Source organism: Equus quagga, chromosome 15, assembly GCF_021613505.1.
Source record: "Equus quagga isolate Etosha38 chromosome 15, UCLA_HA_Equagga_1.0, whole genome shotgun sequence".
Classification (NCBI taxonomy): Eukaryota; Metazoa; Chordata; class Mammalia; order Perissodactyla; family Equidae; genus Equus; species Equus quagga.
The window spans coordinates 10467068-10487864 of record NC_060281.1 but is presented as its reverse complement, the minus strand read 5'-3'; the positions used below and the strand labels follow the sequence as shown (position 1 = coordinate 10487864).

At 37.1% G+C, this 20797-nt stretch overlaps 2 protein-coding genes across 25 annotated transcripts in view; both read right to left on the bottom strand.

Moving 5' to 3' along the window:
- Positions 1-20797, bottom strand: part of DST (dystonin) — a 439342-nt gene that overhangs the window by 133983 nt on the left and 284562 nt on the right. For all 24 annotated transcript variants that reach the window (XM_046639567.1, XM_046639575.1, XM_046639568.1 and 21 more), the window contains 11 exons: positions 19793-19950; positions 19100-19278; positions 18428-18566; positions 17428-17621; positions 16120-16282; positions 15333-15416; positions 14511-14618; positions 13898-13996; positions 3798-3926; positions 1484-1572; positions 388-523 (listed from right to left, as the gene is read on the bottom strand). In XM_046639567.1, the coding sequence (XP_046495523.1) occupies positions 388-523; positions 1484-1572; positions 3798-3926; positions 13898-13996; positions 14511-14618; positions 15333-15416; positions 16120-16282; positions 17428-17621; positions 18428-18566; positions 19100-19278; positions 19793-19950 (1478 nt within the window). The remainder of the gene's footprint in view (positions 1-387; positions 524-1483; positions 1573-3797; positions 3927-13897; positions 13997-14510; positions 14619-15332; positions 15417-16119; positions 16283-17427; positions 17622-18427; positions 18567-19099; positions 19279-19792; positions 19951-20797) is intronic.
- LOC124226380 (plectin-like) lies at positions 4124-13055 on the bottom strand. The gene is made up of 2 exons (XM_046639594.1): positions 7422-13055; positions 4124-6865 (listed from the first exon to the last, which is right to left on the bottom strand). Exons 1-2 carry the CDS (start codon positions 10086-10088, stop codon positions 4967-4969), a joined length of 4566 nt encoding a protein of 1521 aa, XP_046495550.1. The 5' UTR covers positions 10089-13055; the 3' UTR covers positions 4124-4966.

Here is a 20797-nt window from a genome sequence, read left to right as displayed (position 1 = left end):
CTCTGAAAATCCAACAAACCCTTTAACACTCCAGGACCACCTTGAGAGACGACTCGCAGGCTATTTTCTAACATCATAGCTCTATAGTAAAATACCTAATAAAGCAGCAAAAGAATGGCTTCTAAAGAGAAGAGTTAGAAAAATGAATGATTCTTTTCTTTTACCATGCAAGGCAGAGATTAAGATGTCACAGAAACTGATGACAGCAAGTGTAAGATTGCTCTTAATAAACAACACTGAAATCTCCAAATCTGTAAGTAAACTCCATCCACGTTTTTTCTATGTACACAATTCAAGGTCATAATTATCACTGACATATACATCTACAATCATGCAATAAAACTAAGAATCTTGAAACCGCTTCATGTTTGAAATAAAGAGTATTACCTTCTCCTCCACCTTTACATCTCCTAAAGTCTGGGATTCTTGTAGCTGTTTCAGAGATTCACTAGAGAATAAATTATAACTTTCTTGAAGAGTTTTCACTTGTTTTTCCAATTCATTTCTTTCTTCATCTGTCATTCTAAAATAACCACAAAGAATGAGAGGAGGAATGAAAGACTTCAAGTGATAAAGATGACACAGTAGGCTCATTGATTTTCTAAAGTAGAATACTTTTCTAAATAAGCACACGATCATAAAATGTAACCTCATATACAGATTGCTCAGGTCTTAGAATGGCTGTATATGAAGATTAAGGATGGCCCTAAAACATCTAAGAACCCTTCTCTCGCCTGGAAAAAGGATTGAAGGGTGTAAACTAATATATCAGCACCCTTCTAGCACATACCAATTTCTAAAATAACAATTGCTGTTATCCGTCAGAGGGAAAGATCTCATTGTCAGTCCCAACATGGAAAAAGGACAGTAAGGTGTCATTACTCAAGACGAAACTTGCTTAAGCTGAAGGATGAATGAAGAAATTTACAAGGAAATTAACCTGATCTAAAGTACAATACAAAATCACTTTGGAATAATCCTAGAGAGTACAGCCAAAAAGGGTTTAAGAAAAGGGTAGATTCCTTTACCACCTGCATTAGCTAAAATATATGAAGTGCCTTGTTGCAAAAACTAGGACAAAAATATGAGAAATCAGGTTGCCACAGGTCTCAGCAAATAAAATGAAGAACATATTCACACACATTTTCCAAAGGTAAGTCTCAGAGAGCACTACTTAGAATGGAGACTTGGCTTGGAGTTTCCACAACTCACTAGCTATTGATCCTTAACCTCTCTGAGTCTGTTTCCTCATCAGTAATATATGGAGATAAAAAGTACATTTCAGGGTTTTGGTAAAGACTAAAAGTGACTAAAAGTGACAATTAATTAAGCTGCTAAATTTATAATGTTATATTACTAGGTAAATTTGTGGTTGAGTTCCATTTTCAAAATCTCAATTAAAATTTATCATCTTCCACCTTGCTGAACATTTTTAAGACTACTTCCCTACTTTGAATAAGAGAGCTAACAAAACCCAACATACTTGTCTCCATGTTTAGCCAAAAATAGCTGCATAGTTTGAAGGGCTTCAGATAATTGTTCCTTCTTGGTTGATATTTCTTCACTGGAAATCTGCATGGTAAAGAAAATACATTCAAATTCTCCCCTCATAAAGACTAGACAATAGTAATCTTTAAAAAACTAAGTTTTCATCAACACCCAAATGATGGGTCTATTTTCTGGGTGACCCATGTCAATAATCTATCACTTATTATCAGTGTGTAGGCCTGGATAAAAAGAGTACTTTATCTGAATGCATGATTAAGGAAAGTCCCTCTCTCTATCCATACTGCCATCATTTTCATTAGGAAATAATAATACAGCATTACATGGTTCCTGCATTTGTCCCAGCCCAACCGTGAATAAAGGTTGCCTTAACATCTCAGGTTGCCAGAGGTTCAGCACTGGCCCAATGTCATCCTTGTACATCACAGTACTCTGAAAGATATGTGAATGTGGAACACAGCTCGAAAGAGTACCTTCCTTCCCCCAACTTCCTGGATACAATGCTCCTCTTGAAAAAATTGTGGCTGAAAGTATTAAACTACAGGTCTGCAGATCAAGATTAAGTAATTTCTATTACTGACTTTCACTTGCATAAGTCACCTGTGATGGTCAGAGGACTAAAACTGATCTGTTTGAGGAAAAGCAAGAGGTTGTAACACTTACCCCTAATACCTCAGTATGTTATTTCTGAATACCTAGTATCAGAAATGGATTGCCATTCTTTGAAATGAGCAGACGCGAGAGGAACTGATGAGCCAATGAAGATAGATTTCCCCCACTGTATTCTACTTAGCGTCAATGTAAAGTCTATTTTATTAGTTATAGGTAATCATGAGGCCACATTGATTTTTTGAAAGACACATTTATTCCTCACATCAATTACTTTAAATTTCCTTTAACAGAGAGACCATCAAGTGTTACGAGAGATCCATAATGTACGCCATGACCTGCATTAAAAAGCAGCTGTCCACTTTTATGTCTACTTGGCCTAAAACTGATCCAGTGAAATTTTGGAGAATTTACAACCACAGAATGAGAAAATACCAAGGGTTTATAATCCACGTTTTCCAAAAGACATTTGTTATCCTCAGGTTTATGTCCCTATATTAGTTCTTTTCGTATTTGACGGGGGGCGGGGGGGAGAAGGTATTTTAAACTAAATATTTGCATAAAATTACTTTGAAGGTTTTGGGTTTAAAACACCAAATGTAATTGCTTTCCAACTTATTTCTACCACACTATATGAAATATTGTACACAAGACTATGAGTTAATATGGCTTTATTTCAATTGAATAATAATTGAAGTATATATTTGGCTCCATAAACTTCCCTAGGGGGGAATCCCAGATAAGATACTCTGCCCCCTATCGCAGGCAAAATTAGACAAGACACTGAAGTTTTCCACTGAAACAGTCAACGTCTGTTTCAACTAATGGCAAATGAGCACCTGCACAGAACTAAAAAGGGAAGCTAATGATAACCCCTAAAACGTCAGGCAGGGCTCCATAGGAGGGCAGTGTAAGAAACGTATTGAGAAAAATGCTCCTTAACTTAGTGGAAATCTATTTTTAAAAATACAGCAGCAATTCCATTGCTATCACCAGCAGCAGCAATACTGGAATTTACACCTTAACTACGAACGCTCCAAGAGCTTCAAGTGGGACCGTCCAACAGACACCACGGAGCACTAACATCCCACGAGCTGCAGCTATCCAACTAATGCCAAGTAGACAGGGTACAGAAGATAGCCCAGAGAACTAAAGAATCTAGAATTTCCAGTGATTGACTGGAGAACACTTTTTAAGAAATAGAAAAGATCCAGAAAAGCACAACTAAGTTTAATCCTCAAAAATGTTCATATCCCAGTTTCTGTTTTTGTTGTTTTTGAAACTTTTCGTTTGTGTCTGTAAGAATGAGACTGCCTATCTTTATGATATGGAGTGTACGGATTTACTCGGGGCACAAAATAGGATGACTCTGCTCTTCAGGAATTCTCATCCTAATAGTCAAGAAGCAGATCTAACTATTAGGAAAAGCAGCACAGCATATTAGTTTACTAAGAGTAAGACTACTATTCATATGGTTCAGGCTCTGGAATCAGAGACACATTCTTCTGCCACATACAGGGATTTCTTGTGCAAGTTACTTAACCTCTCTAATCCTCATTATAACTGTCTATAAAAGTGGGAAAAATTAAGGTAAAGAATTAAAGTTGCTTCTGGGTGGACTGTACCGACTCAGGAAATTCTACCCACTATTCTGATGATTAAATCAGGACCTCGATGAATACCTTGTGCTTAGAGAAGGTAGACTTTCCAGCCTTCTCTCCATCTCTCAGTGTCTTGCTGATATTTGATACCCATTTCTGCAATTCTTTGGCTTTTTCAACATGCTCTTTCTTTTCTTCTTCCAGTGACTTCTGACAGGTGTGAGTGGTAGAAAAAAGATATATTCCAGTAAATAACTGTTAAACTGACCTCTCCACAGAAAACAAGAATGTAGAAATATTTTTTCATCACACACAGGTTACTGAGATATTTTATTCATTCACTTAACCATGTTTACCATGTCGCATAGCAGATGTACTTCCAAAATGTTTACAGCAGCAAAGGAAGCTGTGACAAGCATTCTTTAATGATCAGTGTGACCTCCCAGCTGGTCTATCAATACGACAAATTAAACTCAACTTTATTCATGAAGCACTAGGACATCTTCGAATTGCTGCCTTTGCATTAGCAATACAATCACAATTGTCTTGACAGAAAAGTATCAGACAATGGAAAGCTGAAAGAATCGAGAATGTCTACACACGTGTGAAAATACACAGAATGAAGAAAAATCTTTCCCCCTCCTCCACCCACCCATTTGTGACACTACTTTTAACTACAGAGTCATAACTAAGATTGTGGTAAACACTTAACATGTAAAGAAAGTTAGCACATACAGAAAAACTAAAAACTTTTTCACTTTTCAAGATGATCTAAAACACTACAGCCTCATGCATGTGGGAAGAATTTACATCTCTATCTTTGATTCCATGGTGCTTTCTGAAGCTCTTTCAGTGAGTGCAATGGGTCATTTAATACATGGGGACCCTAACATCAGGCTGGATCTATTGAGCGATGGAGAGTTCTGAAGAGAGGATGCTGCAAACTTGCTGGAGTTCATCAGGCTTATCCCATATTCAAGGTAAAATACTTTCATTTTAGTGTGGGCAAGATTCAAAAAAAGAACCTCAAAGTTAAATGGAGCCATTATTAAGTGAAGTAAATTTTTAGTTATTTTCAATTTAAAAATTATTCTCTCTTCTGAGCAGTCAGCTATTTCCACCCCTCAGGAAATAAGTAGTGCTTTGAGTATGTGACACCACTACTAGAGTGTATATTTAACTGTCACCATCACGCTCTGGACAGATCGCATGAATTAGCATCACCGCCACACAGATTTAAACACGTTCTACTATGAAGAATAGTAGAGGCTAGAAATTCCTGTCATCAAGGGCTCAGATACTTCCAAGAGTTTAAGTCCGGTGTGGAAATCAAAATCCGCTTTTTCTAAGGCTTCTTTATATGTCAACTTTCTTTTTGTTTGGGGACACATTATATTTCTGACATACGACTTTTGATCTTTGAGTTTGGTAGCGATGAAGACATCTATAATACCTACTTGGAGAGCCTCTTCTATCGACAGCCGGGACTGAACCTGTGGCTCGATCAGGCCCCCTGTCAAGTACTGAAACTCCAAACATCGGACTCCCATTTCCTTACTGATGATATTTGCATTCACAGCTTCCACCACTGACATCATTTTGTTAGTGATGGGGTGGCCAATCCCTGCAATTACTAATTCACACTGTCGCAGCTGCTGGGCAAATCCCTCATCAACCAGGCCTCTATGCAAAGCTTCGGCCACCCGGTACTTTTTCCCCGTAAGAGGATCTATTATCCCCCCTGTACTGACTTGGGCTTCAAGGCATCTGAGGGCAGTAATCCGATCGACCAGATTTCTACGGGAGGCCTTGAGGACAGAGATCCGTTCCCCACTAGCCGTCAGCCAATACCCTGCAATAGGACTATGCAAATCCTTCTTGGGAACTAACCGGCTCAGCAAAGAATCGGCGAGCTCTGTAAGAGTGATGAGGCCTTCCTGATACTTTTTGACCAAGGCTCTGTCAACTGCTCCCTGCTCTATAGCCTCATTAATATTGAACTGTAATCCTGTTTTAGTATCAGTCAGCATATGAGAAGGATGCCCATAGGATTCAAAAAATGTGGCTTCCTTCCACTGATATTGCTGCCCTGAAAGCTCAAGGTACGTACTCTTTTCGATTAGGTTTCTCTGGAAAGCTTCATATGCAGTCAGTTCTGCTCCCGTCTTAACGTCTACGACAGAAATCCTATGAGTTTTTGCTACATTGAGATTGGAAATGTTCCTCTCTCCAAATGGAAACAGAAAGCACTGGCCATCTACATCAAATACACACATTCGCAATAACTCTGAGTAATACAGAGCTTGCTTGTTATTGGGATTAGGAAATACTCTTGTGTTGCTAGATGGCTCATGTAAAAATTGGAGGATGGCATTATTTAACAACCCTTGCTGCAGAGCAATTTCTGGAGGAACGCGAATGCCTCTGACAGGGTCAATGACACCCCCACTGGCAATCTGGGCCTCCAAGATGTGTTTACCTTTTTGTCTGTCAAGCATTCTATTTTCCATAGCTTGAAACACTGACAATGTCTTACAAGAATATGAATATCCCAGGGCTGCCTTCTCTGCCTCAAGGAGCCTAATTTTGAATTCGGGGTCAACAACTCCTTTAAGGACTGCATCTTCAACAGAATAGGTCTGACCTGAAATGGGGTCAATTATAAAACCCGTTGCAGCCTGAGCTTCTAAAAATGCTAAAGCCATCATTTTGTCTATTATAATTTTCTTGGCTGCTGAAGCAAACGAAATCTTTTCTTTTGTGGATTCTAGGTAAAGCCCTGCAATTGAGGTGGGTTTCGTCAAAAACTTGCCAAGAGTTGTCTGAACTTCTTCAACAGTTTTAACACCAAGTCGCAGCTGCTCAATTGTTTTCATGTCCAGAAGCTTAGCTTCAACCAACTGCCTGGCAGTCACAGTTTGCCGGAGCCCTTGGAATTTAAATTCGTCATCCCTAACTAAACATGCATGATCACCATCAAAGTTCTGCAAGGTTTCTGGTTCTAAGCCTTTCTTAAGAAAATCTTTCTTGAGTCCACCTGACGCTCTGCACCCTTCAAGCATCCATTCTTCAGCACTGGGAACTTGGTTCTTTTCTTGTTTTAATGTCGTGACTTCTGTATGCATATCATACTGCTTGTTCTTAGCTATCTGTAACAGGAATTTATAAGATGTTACAAGTCATCTAAAGAACAATATGTCACTTTACCCATTCTTAATCCAAATATAATTCCTAGAATAACAAAGATAAGATAAGTAAAGAGAAGAAAAATTGCAAACCAAAGAGGGTTCAGGAACAAGAAATATTATTTTGAGAGTCTAAAGTTTACTTCAGATGACAATTAAGGTATTAAAATGGTACGTTTAAAGAAGACTGAGATGAAATTTGTCCACAGAACACGTTAGAAATTAAAGTTAACTGCTTGGTTTTTCCAGCTTTTTTTATGATCACATTTTTCAGAATATAATCTCATGCATATAACAGTATAACCATTACATCTGTGTGTTTAATCTCAAACATTTAAAATTTAAAAATGATAATTTGTAGTAAAGATTCAAGTAAATCACTAGAATATTATAGCATTATTTACTGTCAGGACTAAGAGCCAATTACATTCAAAATTGTTAAAAAATTTAACCTAGTGGAGAAAAGAAACAAGAGAGGAAGCTTCACATTAGGTGATAGGTTCTCAGAATCCAGATATACCTCTAAGGGTGCCAAAAGCTTCACCAGGTCCATTTCACACGTGTCATCTTGATACCTAAGAGGTGGTCTGGCATTGTGCAAAGCTTGATCTCTTATCTTCTCTATTTCTGATAGTCTTGTAATAGGGTTTGTCTCGTCAAAAGTTATCTGTAATTCAGTGCTTGTTTGAGAAAAATACTCTGAGTAACACTGCTGGCTTTGCTCTTTCTCCAGGGGAGCCCCTGAGGGCCAGAACTGGACTTCCTTTGGTTTGTGTTCAACAACTCGATGTTGCCATTTTTCTTCCGACTGCTGTGGCTCTTGAGTCCATCTTGATAGAGAAGACCTGGCCGCAGGGTGAAGCTGTCCTGTGTTCCTAGGTGAGAGGTCTCCAGAGTGTTGATGCTCCTTCGCTGTCATCTCAAAATCTGCTTTGAAGGTACAGTCTTTGGCTGGATTCTTTTTCTGGATTTCACACTGGAGCAAAACTAACTGATGCTCATGTTCCTTTATCTGTTGATCCATTTTTTGCTTCAGATTTTCGACTTCACGTTTCTGGGCCACCAGCTCATCTTCAAGTTTCCGACATTTTTGATAATGATTTGCTTCCACGTCCTGCCCAGCTTGCATCTTCTCACGATATTGCTGAAGCTGTCTTTCAAGTTCTCTAATATTTGTTTCACAGAGCTTCGCGTTCTCTTGAGCTCTGCAGTTTTCTCGCTGAAGAGACACGAAGTCAAGTTTGATGCCTGAAATGTCATTTTCAGTAATAACTTTGGAGTCCATCAATTTTTCCATCTTTTTCCGAAACTCCTCTGCCGAACGTTTGAATTTATCAGATTCTTCCTGAAATAGGACCATCTTTCTGTGGGTCACCTTCTCCTCTATGGTCTTTAAGTGCAGTTCGTCTTGTACCTTTTTCAACCTGTTATTTAACTCCTGCACCTGAGCTTGTTGTAGCTGGACCTTCTGCTCCCCCAGCCGCTTTTCCTCTTTAGAAGCATTCAGCTCAGCATTCAGATTTCTAACCTCCTTCTCAGTATTCTGGATGATAATGTTCTGCTGGTCACACTTTTGCTTAAATTCACTGACTAAATTTTGACTTTTGGCCAGGTCTTCTTCCAGGCACTTAATTTTCCTATGGAAATCCTGCTCTGTTTTTGTCTGTTTGTGCAAGTGTTCATTTGTGTTGCGTAGCTGATCTTTAAAACCATCTGCCTGAATTTTCAGAGCCTCGCATCTTTGCTGGATAGCTTGTTTCTCTAAAACCACATTGGCCGATTCCGCCTGAATCCTCTGCATCATTAATTTGGTTTCATTATTCTGCCGGGTGAGCTCATCCACCTTTTCTTTTAGCATTTCTGCACACTCATTGCTCTTCTCCAATTCTTCTTTAAGCTTTTGGATTTTATCATTATTTTCTTTCTCAGCTTTAATATTTTGAAGCAACTGCACATGGCTTTTCTCAAATTGTTCTTTGAGATGATCTGATTTTCTCTGGCAGGATCGTATCCTCTCCTTGGAGAATTCCTTCTCACCCTGGAAAGAATTAACTTGCGAATTTAAATGCTGGATATTCTTCTCAGTGATCGCTTGGGTCCTAGTGATCCTGTCTACTTCTCTTTGCAGTTTCCCTTTCTCCTGCTGAAGTGACTCTAATTCTAACTCATAATCGTGCTTTATTTTCTTCAGGTCATTAGCTTCCTGCATGACTTCTTCAGCTTTGTCTGTGGTTTGGTCCAACTGCCTCCCCAGTTCCCGGAGCTGCTGAGAATACCCTTCCTCTACCTGATCCTTCCTTTCCAGCTCTAACTTGAGGCTCTTGAGTGTGTTATTTGTTTCATCCAGCTTTTCTTTCAGCAAACGAGCCTTTTCCTCAGATGAAGTTTTTTCCAGCTGAAGGGCATTCAGTTCATACTTCAGCTCTCGCATGTCTTTTTCGGCCTTTCTGTTGGCGAGTGTCAGCTCGTCGACCTGCTGTCTGAGTTCCTCTGCTCTCTGTCGCTCATGCTCTCTCTGAAGACCTGCCACGCCTCCGCCTGGCGCAGCCTGGGTGGTCGCACTGGTTGGCAATGCACTTTCTCTACATGAATACGGAATTTCACTTATTTTTCTTCTTGCTTCCAATTCAATTTTCTGCTTTTCTTTCAACTGTTTCTCTGCCATCTGTTTTTGGAATGTTAGGTCTTTTTCCATCTGCTTCACCAGCTTCAAGAGTTCTTCCTCATTGTCTCTCTTTCGTCTTAATTCTTCCATTAACTTATTTTTTTGTTGCTCCAAGTCACTGAGACTGGAATCTTTTCTTTTAAGATGATCTTCCAGGGTTCTTCTTGTAAAGGTGTTCTCCTCCAACTGGCTCCGGAAATTCAGGAGGTTTTCTTCCACGGCCGCCCTCCTGGCCTCGGCCTCGGCCGTGAGCTGCCTCACCCGCTCCAGCTCGCGCTCGGCAGCTTCCTTCTCCCGCCCGATGGTCTCCAGCTCCCTGCGGTACTGCTTGGCTTCACTCTCAGCCCTGATCTTCTGCAGAGCAATGTCTTCGACGTTTCTCTGCTGCTTTCTCAATTCATTTTCGGCAGCCTCCTTCACCTTCGGAAGTTCTTCCTCAACTCGGGACTTCTGTTTCTTTAGTTCAGCTACCATTTTCTCCAGTTCACTGATCTTCCCTGTCAGTTTGCTATTCTCAACCATGGTGGCCTTCTGACGCTGAAGCAGATCGGAATACGCCCCATGTTCAGAAGTCTCCTTACACCTTTTAATCTGCGAGAGACGTTTAAAAGTGTCAAACCTGTTCTAGTCAAACTTATGTTTAAAAATCCGAAGCAAAGCTCAGAAAAGTACTTACAGAAACAAGTGAAACCAAATGCAGAACAAGCACCATCACCATTACCACCACTTTCTTCAGAGAGGAAGCTCAGAAAGTCAGCAAGGGAGAAGACAAAAACCCTTCATGTCACATCTTCTAAATCAAAGAATCGTTTTTTGTCCCTCAGGAATAATTTTGTTTTATAAGTAAGCTAGCTCAAGATTTTATAGCAAGAAGGGACCTTACAAAACATAGCATGACTCCCACCTTTAGGGATGAGGAAAGTGAGCTACAGGGAAGTTAAATAATTGTGAAAACTCACACAGCCCCTCCTGCTCTCGCACACACCTCAGCCCTACGAGCTAAGAAGAACGTATAGGAACTGAATGCCATTAAGGAAACTAGTTTTCAATATCCAGCCCAATGGAAATTAAAAATGGAGTTTACATCCCCGTTGTATGATTGAAGAAACAAAATACAGAGCTTTGGAACAGGGAGCCAAATCAGGACATAATACTTAAGATGAAAGAGGAAAATTATACAAAAATTTGTAATTTCTAAAGTAGAATTCCTAGCTTATTTGTATTTGCCATATTATGACAATTCTAATAATCAGAATTGCTAATACAAAGGCAGCTTTAGTCCCTGGTGGCTTTAGAAAAGATGTGCTTCGTATACTCACAGATGCTGTTGTCGTTAATGACATGCCTCATATGAATCCACCTTGACAAGTACCTTTAGATATTCCATAAATATAAAGATATTTGTTAAATATAAATGCTTTTGAAAATATACTTAGGGATTCAGCTCCAATGTATAGAATAAAATATAAGAAAATTTTTTCACTCTACTGACAACAGAATCAATCTCAGCTGGGAGGAGTTCATTTTGCATTGCCTACAGAACTACACGATCAGGCTAGTTTGTAATTACAATTTAATTTCTCTTTAGTAATACCGTAAGGTTGTTAGCTTCATATCATCAACTCAAAATCATTATGATTAGAAATAATTTAAACAGAAATAGAGAAATTATTTATTGTAGCAGATGTTTTTTTCCCTGAGAAGCTTTGGTAAATTTCAAGAATTAAATTTATTTTCTAGATCATACATCTTATTTTGCTTTCTCTGATTTCTTGATCCTCAATAATTTGGATGAGAATTTCAGTTGTTTCCTTCGCTGATTTAAATATGATTTTTAATAAGAATTCATATAAAAAGAAATCTCATCACAGGCTGCAATACTTAGCACTCTACTTATTTTCTTATCAGGGTCAACTCTTAGTGACACTGAAGCATTTTATCTGCTTAAACCATGAAGCTTTCAATGTATTTTGAGTAGATGATTTCTGAAAGGTGTTTCTCAATTCTTTATCAAACCTCCTTTAAAACTCAGCTGTTGCTGAGAAATTGTGTCCTTTTTTTCCTTGGTCATGTTTTGAGATTTAAAAAAATGAAAATTCTCAGAAAAAAATGTTTGTTGTTGAACCCTTACTGTCTTAATTAGAGTCACTTAAGTGATTGTTAATAATCTTAGGTTGTCTACATAATTCTGAACTTTTTAGCAAATACTAAAAAAATTACTACAAATAATTTAGTCCTGTTGCTGATTTATTTCTTGTAGACCTCAAACTTATTCACATAAAAATAACTTCCTCAAGTTTTCTTTAAACGTTCTCCAAGGAGACATGCTGTCCTTTAGTCTCAGCAATTAATATTTAATATATTTTGCTGTCAACATAGACTAGAAAAGCTCTTTATCCAATATCCAAAACAGATACTCTATTAGCATTTCTCTAATTAATCATCTTCTGAAATTAATTTGCATCTCTCTTTGATTCTATGCTTATTAAGGAAAATTATGCTCTCTGACCAGGATTTCTCATGTGGGCCTTCACAGATTCAGTTTCAGAAACACTACTCTTTGGAGACTGAAACCTGAGCTATGTATCTTTCATAAGACATTCCATTAATGTGATCCTTAAGCGGTGAATTTTTAATCAGGAGCTTTTTTTAAATCTGTTTTAAATTATAGTCTTTGCATGGTCTTCCATCAACAATATTGTTTTGACTTTCAATTCAATACAAATCTTTTATATTTCAAAGGATGACAAGCATAATTTGTGTATATTTCAGGCTTTTTGAAATATCTTTTGGTTCCATCAGCTTCTAGTATTCTACCTCATCAGATAAATTAAGCAAAGTGGCTCATACATCTGCCATCAGATATACACTAGAAAAAAGGAAAAAGACATTTCATTTTACACTTTACTGCTTAAATATACAATTTAAAAGATCTACATACCATTTAAAATGGAATCCTAAAACTAACTAATCCCAAAACTAAAAATGTAAAAAAAATCATGGATGTTCTTTCATAGATGAGAGGTAAATGCCAATACTCTGGATAGTCAAAATATTCTGGTTCTCCTTTGTAAGCACAAAAGAAGCTAACTATAAAGACTTGCATTAGTTATGTTAGTGATTTAGTTGCTGAAAACCGTTAACTCTGAACAGACTAAAACAGTTTATGAAAGCAGTCACACTTTTAGAAGCTAAGAAAAGAACATCTAGCAGACATTTACTACTGTTTTGGTTCTCTCGGTGTACGAACGGAATTACACTAAGTATAATCACCTTCAGAATTTCAACAACAGTCTAATTTAAACAGCTAACGCCCCACCATCTACTTACAGGAGCATTCGGTTTACTATTTTTGTCTGTTCCGAGGTTAGGAATAGAAAGCATATGAAGATAATAGAACAGAGCATAATACCTTCAAAACTAGATACAACAGCCTTTTATGAAAATACATTTTCATAAATAACTCCTTACTCTTTGTTTCTATTTTTTTTTTTTTTTAAAGATTTTATTTTTTCCTTTTTCTCCCCAAAGCCCCCTGGTACATAGTTGTGTATTCTTCGTTGTGGGTTCTTCTAGTTGTGGCATGTGGGACGCTGCCTCAGCGTGGTCTGACGAGCAGTGCCATGTCCGCGCTCAGGATTCGAACCAACGAAACACTGGGCCGCCTGCATCGGAGCGCACGAACGAAACCACTCGGCCACGGGGCCAGCCCCTCTTTGTTTCTATTTTTTAAATGCAGACTCAAAGCCACTGAAGTCCTTCAAATTAAAATGGTAACTAAACAGTCATCTTACCGTACGCCATTATCTTTTTGGCAAAAATATAAATGAAAACAAAAACACTCCCACAATTCTTAAAGAGTACTATCTTCTTGTACAAACACCTGCTACTTTTAAATTAATGGCTTATATGTTTTAAATCCTTGAAGACGTAAATTAATTTAAAATGCATAAAGCAAGTTTGTTTATGTGGTATTTCTGTAGACATCATAACAGTAGTAACTATACTTCAAAGACGTCTACATCTCAAATGTGAGAAAACTGAACGCAATTCTGCCAAACAGCCAACGTTTCATAATTTCAATAGAACCATTTAAGGCATTAACCCTATTATATTAGAGTCCTAGAGTGAAAATAAAAAATGTTTTCTATTTGAGAGAATCCTAAAAACAAACTAAAAAATCCTAGGCCTCTACTCTCTTTCATTATAATTTTATAATTAAATAATTACTAATATATCAGCTATCAAACATGTAAACCTATCACGAAACTTTTTTTCCCCAAACCATATTGTAGTTCCTTTTTAGTCAGCTCCTCACAGCTGATGGTTACCTCCTCCTCTTCCAGCCTCTTCAGTGAGTCACCAGCAAATTTAATATACTGTGTCATGAGGGTGACCAAGGCAGTATACCGGGTCCTTAGGTCCATGAACTGCAAGATAGGAAAAAAATAACACAGACATCACCTCCAGTTACCCGAAATGAATTCAATGAACGTTGAGTAATAAGTAAAACATTAACTAGGCTTTGCAACAGTGAAGTACGCAACTCTCCAATAATGGTAACTGTGTAGGAATGAGCTTACTATTGTTGGGCAAACCATCCTAAAGAACAATTCTCTTCTAAATTTAACCATGAAGCACATTTATTATTCTATGCAATTAGTAATCAACCTTCAATCAAGATTTTTCAAAGGGTTTTTCAAACCCTTAATAAAATGTATTTTTATAGGTAGAGAGTTTCTATTTGGGACAATTAAAAGTTCTGGAAATGGTTAGTGGTATATATTATGAATGTACTGAATACCACTGAATTATACACTTACAAACGGGTAAAATGGTAAACTTTCTATTATGTATATTTACCATAATACAAATATACAAATATGAAATTTTTTAAGTATTATTTCTCTCGGTTATATCCCTCCTCCCCCGCATTTTTATTACCTCTTGAATGATGAGATCCGCTGAGCTCTGCATTCTGCGGCGTTTCACGGGCGACTTTTGTTGTGAATCCACCATGGCCCGGTAGGTCATCGTCTGTAATTCGTAGTCCTGTACAAAGGAGTCAACAAGACTAAACTAACCAAAGCAAAGCACTAACCCTTCATTCTACAGTGATTTGACGCACAAAAACAGAACCTAGTTTCACTGAACAACTTTAAAGAAAGAAAATATTGCAAAACTACATTTTTAGAAATCTACCCAATCTTGAGTTGTTTCCAAGGTGGTATTAAAAGTCAGAAAGCTTTAGGGTCGTCAGGAAAGTTCCTAAGTCTCTTCAGAAGCTCATGGAAACATTCAGTGATAATAGGCTAGTTATATTCAGTGTCCCTTTCCTCTAGCTAGGCCATGGAACTGTGGATCTGAATGGCTAAAGCTGAGGCATTATCAATGACTTCAAAACACATGAGGACTGTCCCCTAAGTTAGAAGTTCCTTCATGGAATATTCTAGCAATCTTAGAGAGATGAGAGAGAGCATGTGAAGTGGTAAGAAACAAATTTCAGAGCTATGTATTTATTCTGGTGTGTGGGGGTGTGTGCGCACACACTGCACACATGTGAGACATAGAAAGAGAGAGAATGAATGAACCAGGGGCTGTCATGTGACTCACATTACACAAAGAATTACTTGATAAGTGTCAGAAAGTTTCAAATGAAGATTCTCCGTTTTCACTTTTTAACACAGAGTGAAATGACCTGCAAAGGCTTTAAAACTACATTGTACAATTATATACTTTCGTCCCCAAGTAACTGAATCTTCTTACCTTCACTGTAGTTGAGTACTGTTCTGCATATTTTTGACACTCATCCATTTTGCTCTGTTTCATTTCTATTTCAGACACCAGCATCTATAAATACACACAGTTTAGAAGAAAGAGGACAAGGAAGTCTGTGCTATTCAACTACTCAAGATGCTCAGAAACTAACAAATAGCCACGTTCTTTAATAGTATAGCTCATTAGCCCTTTGCACTTAATATGCAATTTGCCTTACGGGTAAATTACAAATTTTCAGATTAAGCCACATAAGTGACCCACCCCTCATGGGGCTTCCAAAGCAGAAATTACGAAACTCCATAGGAATTATCCAAAAGTAGACTTGAAGCCCTTGACCCCCGTCTATTCCTGATCAAAACAGAGCTAGAAATTACTGGCCCCTCAAGATGGAACAAAAATTTCAAAGCATTCAACTCTCTGTCAAATGTGGCTGTTTAATTTTCTACCACTAATCATTTTTACTTATTTAGGATCCCACAAAACTATTGTGGCCAACAAAGTACCAAAGAGAGTTCCATACCTATGATTAAATGATCATTAAAAGTTTGAAAACTGTCCCAACATGCTACTCTCTTATTCCTTATGCTTTCAATAATGACTTCCAAGAAATCAAAGTAACTGATGTATGTAGGTTTGGGTGCGGGATTAAAATATTTATGATTTACTCCCCTCCTTCCTCCCAACTGATTTTTCTTTTCACAAGAGAAACAAAGATAAAGCTCATGACTGACCAAATGCAAACCCAACCTTAGTACAAGGAATCGTTTTTCCATACCTTCTGTTGATTCAACTGTGTGGCTAGGGTTTTACTATTTTCAGGCTGACTTTCCTGAATCTTTTTCTGAGTAGTTTCAACTTGCTGGATCCAATCATCTAGAGGGTGATAGGCATCTCTGTAGTACTTCAGCGATTTGCCAATGCCTTCCAAGTCTCGTAACCTAAGAGAATAACAAGAGAATAGTCACAGTTTCCAACAGTATCCATTAGGAGGGTGGAAAGTAGAGAAGAAGTGAAAGACAAATAACGGCACTACAATGCACTAAGCACAACGACAGTGGTATGTGGAAAGAATTCACGGCTACAGCATCCCGAGGCTTGTAAGTGCACCCCATACTGGCTTAGGTTGAATATAAGTATTTTGCTCCTGAAGTTGTGCAACTTACTAGTACTGATTATTCTGGGGACAAACCCAAGAGACTAAAGCTAAAAAGGAGGAAAATTGGAAACTTAACCATAATTATTATCAATTATCATGTCTTGAATACCCAAAGCTTGCATCAAATGGCAGTTTATTTCTGAAACAATGACATGGTAGTGCAATGAATGGTTCAATAGGGACTCCGGGTCTGTGATTAAATACTTCAGTTTCTATGATTTTAAAACCACTGCATTAAACCCATATATCACATATTTTACAGAGATTAGATATTATATATTTGAACATAATTTTACTTATCAAGAATGGCACTATATCACAAAAGCATTTTATTTGCATTAAAAGAAACATGAAAACGAATGAAAAAGCACATTATTCCATTTCTTTTAAGATGAGCTGTAAAACCATCAATTTCCTTTCACTTGTTAATTTCAGCCACTGGACAAGTGGACAAATGATTTCAACTTTCTAGTGTCTTCAGTTAAAATGAACATCGAGTCATCCCAATTCCTTATACGCCCTAGGTCTATGCAGAGCGCTACATACAGCCCTATCAAACACGTGACCCAGGCTCTTCCTAAGTCCTGGTTATTTGCAAATTCTAAGTTGGCAACAATTACAGAACCTTATTCCTTCAAAAAAGGCAAGGAGATTAACTATACACATGCCAGAGTATATCAATAGTTTTAATAACAGAGCTGAAAAATATTTATTTTGAAGTTAAATATCTTGCTAAAAGACATAGAAGGACATATATAAGAAGGACATATAATTAGGTAGAGCTCTTGCAATTAACACAATTTACTATCTATGAGTTAACTATGTGAAATTAACTATATATGGAAGTTAAAAAAAAAAAAGAGCCTAATAAGTTTAGATTTTACCTGGAATACAAGGATAGACGTTAAATCAAAAAAGGATACCAACCTGTTGTCAATCTGAACATGAACATTTTGCCACCTTTCAACTAACTGATCTGCTTTTTCTTTGTGCCAGTCGAAATCAAGGTCCCGTTCTTTATACGTCTTAAACATTTCATCACTGATGGCTTTAGCTTTCTGCAACTCATCCTCTAATGCATGGAATACCTCTCTCTTTTCATCTACTTCAGATCTCCATTGCTAAAATACATTAATCGGTGAAAATTATAAAAATGTGTCAACAACTCTCTGGGTAAACACATTATTTACCTAACTTTATAATTTATTTAAAAACGACTGATATAAAATCAAATAAAGGACAAAATAGCTTTCATATACAAAAATAATATATTAGGTTGAACCTTACAAAATTGCCAATATTTCACTGTATTTTGATTTTTAAAAAACTGACAATTTTGTAAAGTTCAGCCTAATGTAATTTGCATATCAGTAAAATAAAATATATTCCACAAGCAAGTTTGCTACCTCCATAAGTAAGTCTTTCTCACTGTTGATTTTTTAAATACCTACTATGCTCTCATTGTTTAAAAATTCATACATGCACGAAAAATCACTGAGATAATTTTTCACAATTGTTTTGAAATAGCATTATAAATAGAAGAGAGACAGACAAGGACAACTACTAGTCTTTTTCTTTTCTTAAATTAACTCCTCTACTTTCTTCCTTGATTTCTTAAAATAACTGCCTCTTTCAGCAAGAGAATCTACTGCAAATAATTTAATTTTTAGCTTCAACTCCCCTTGCTGACAACATGGAACGACTATCAAAAGCTACTGTCAGAAAGATTCAAACTTCAAGTGAGAAGAACTTTCCTCCAACTAAAAATGACTGAACAGACTTATTTACAGTAATAAGAGATAAGAAATGGAATGAATATAAATGTATTCAAATTAAGACATTTAATGCTTGATGTTTGAAGATCTAAGTACTAGAGATATCCTTTCAGAGGAGGATCTTGAAAAATAGCCAAAAGTGAGACCCATACCTTTAAAGTACTTATTAGATTCTTGATATTATTCTTGTCAGCTATAACTGTTTCTTCTTCACAGAGTTTTGTTTCATAGAGTTTTACAAGGGCTTCTGCAGCTTGAGTGTTTTTCAACACCAAATTAACAGTTTTTAGCCTGAAAAAGAGAATTAAACAATAGCCTCCTATTGGTAGATGTTTATTTTCCAATATGCAGTCCTGAAGCACCATTACAACACATGATATGGCATGTCCTTTGTCTTGGAACACTGACACATTTACCACAAGCTTAACCTTCAGCTGACACTCTTCTTACTAGACAGCACGTGCTCCAACCCACGCCCTGTCCCACAAGCGGTATTTAGCAAGAGATTCCAACATAAGATGGTCTTCTTTAAAACCTGGTTGAGAGCAAGCTTGCGAGGAAAATCCTCTAGGCTACAACAGCTGACTACCAAAATCACAGGCAAAATGGGGGAAGATCATACATTACACCCTAATTTCTGAGGCACGTTCCCTTTCAACAAAACGAGGCAACATAAATCCATAGAAATGTTTAAGGTATTTGTTATTAAGATGAAAAAGTGAATATTTATATTCATAAAAATGAATATTTTTAGATGAACAGCATATATATATAAATATGACCGTTGTATGAAGCCAGTTTATATTAAGACAGTGGTTACATACTTATCCATGTAAGTGGAAGACATAGAATGGACTTGGTTCATGTTCTGAATGACCACGCTGAGCTCAGATCGTAAGGTAGGAACTGATGGAGAGGCTGCTGCTTGACTGAAAAATTCTTCGCATTTATTTGTGATTGTTCCCAAATCATCTTTAAGTCGCTCCAGCTCTTTCTTCAGTTTCTGTAAAATAGAGAATAAACCTAAGTATCAGGCTATCCCTCCAGACAGGGCATCTTTCTTAAAAGAGTTTAAAACACACATTTCACATTATGATTACTGACTTAAAAATCTATGTATTCTTTCCTTTTTCTTTATCCAGGAAACTGAGCCATAGCATTCAAGTTTTATAATCACTAATTCCCTTACTGCCCATCCCCTCAGGCCCAAACATCTAACTTAGTGCTTCTCAACTCTAATATCAACAAACATATAAAGATTTTCACTTTGAGAAGCCCTTACAGCCTCTGTCATAACAGGTAAGAGGGTACACATTCCTGTGGTTACCTGAGTCAGAGGTAGACCTGAATTATAGAACCCTAATTTACAATGGGCAATAAATTCACAATCAGATCGCACAAAGTGGCCGCTGGGCAAAGCTGGGCAGGTAAGAAGTCACAGGAGTTGAGAGCAGAGGTCTTGAAGATAGTAATTTACCTTAAGTTAATTTTTGTCCCAACACATTTCTAAATCTCACCTCCTGCTCTGTGATTCTGAACACACTTTCGTGCAAATCGTCTCTTTCCAGGGGAGTGCGGATCTGCCTAATCAGTCGATCTTCACAGCTCTCTAACCGAAGCCGAATGTTTCGAACTTCAGAGATGTAGAGATTATACACTGACTCCTCTCGCTCCTCTGTGAAAGGAAATATAGTGTTTAGAAAATACTCTGTTTTCTATCTTTTGGAGGATCTTGTTCATGTTTTCATGTGGCAGTTTTACTACTACTGGGACATAGCTAGTCAAACTCACGTTACGAATTCCCACCACAATCCCACCCTAAGGATAGAAATCTTCAAAGAGTAGATATTACAATTTATAAAGAGTTAATAAAAGTTCCCCAATGCCATCGGAAGCATCGAATTCTGATTTATGATGTCTAAGGAAAGTAACACACTGCATTGTTTTATGTTCACAAAAATGTGAATTATATTAGTTGCAGATTAATATTAAAAACTAAATTAAAATCCTTAAAAATGAAAGGTAGGTAAAGAAATGTGTTAATGTTTAACAGTTTTTAAAAATAGAATACTTTTCAGAAATAAAAAGTTTTTGTTTCTAAGTAATATCAAAAGAGTTCAGAATAAAATTAACATTTAACCGAAATTAACTAGACAAAATCTTATCCTTATGGGAAATCTCTGTACCTTCCTCTCAATTTTGCTGTGAATCTAAAACTGCTCTGGAAAAAAGTCTTTAAAAAAAAATTCCAAGTTTGGTACATGGGAAAATAATTGAATCTTTTCAGAAACTAAAAGATCACCATTCTGAACATTACATTACAAATAGCAAAAATGTTGAAAAGTAGATGCACTGAGAATTCATTCTTTGTCATGCTATTTGTTGGTATCTTTTTTATTAATTCATCATTTAGAAACAAATGAATGCCTCCTTGCACCTCCTACTTCCAACATGCTTTTTAACGTTCCAGCAATCGTGTCTGCCGAACACAGGCTGAGTGACATAACACACCTAAGACTGAG

What these genes read in the sequence shown, in the direction of transcription:
- LOC124226380 (XM_046639594.1), bottom strand. Translation starts at nt 10,088, where the DNA reads ATGGTTGAGAATAGCAAACTGACAGGGAAGATCAGTGAACTGGAGAAA. An exon ending in AGCTTTTGGCACCCTTAGAG is followed by an intron (nt 6,866 to 7,421) that starts GTATATCTGGAT and finishes TTCCTGTTACAG; the next exon opens with ATAGCTAAGAACAAGCAGTA.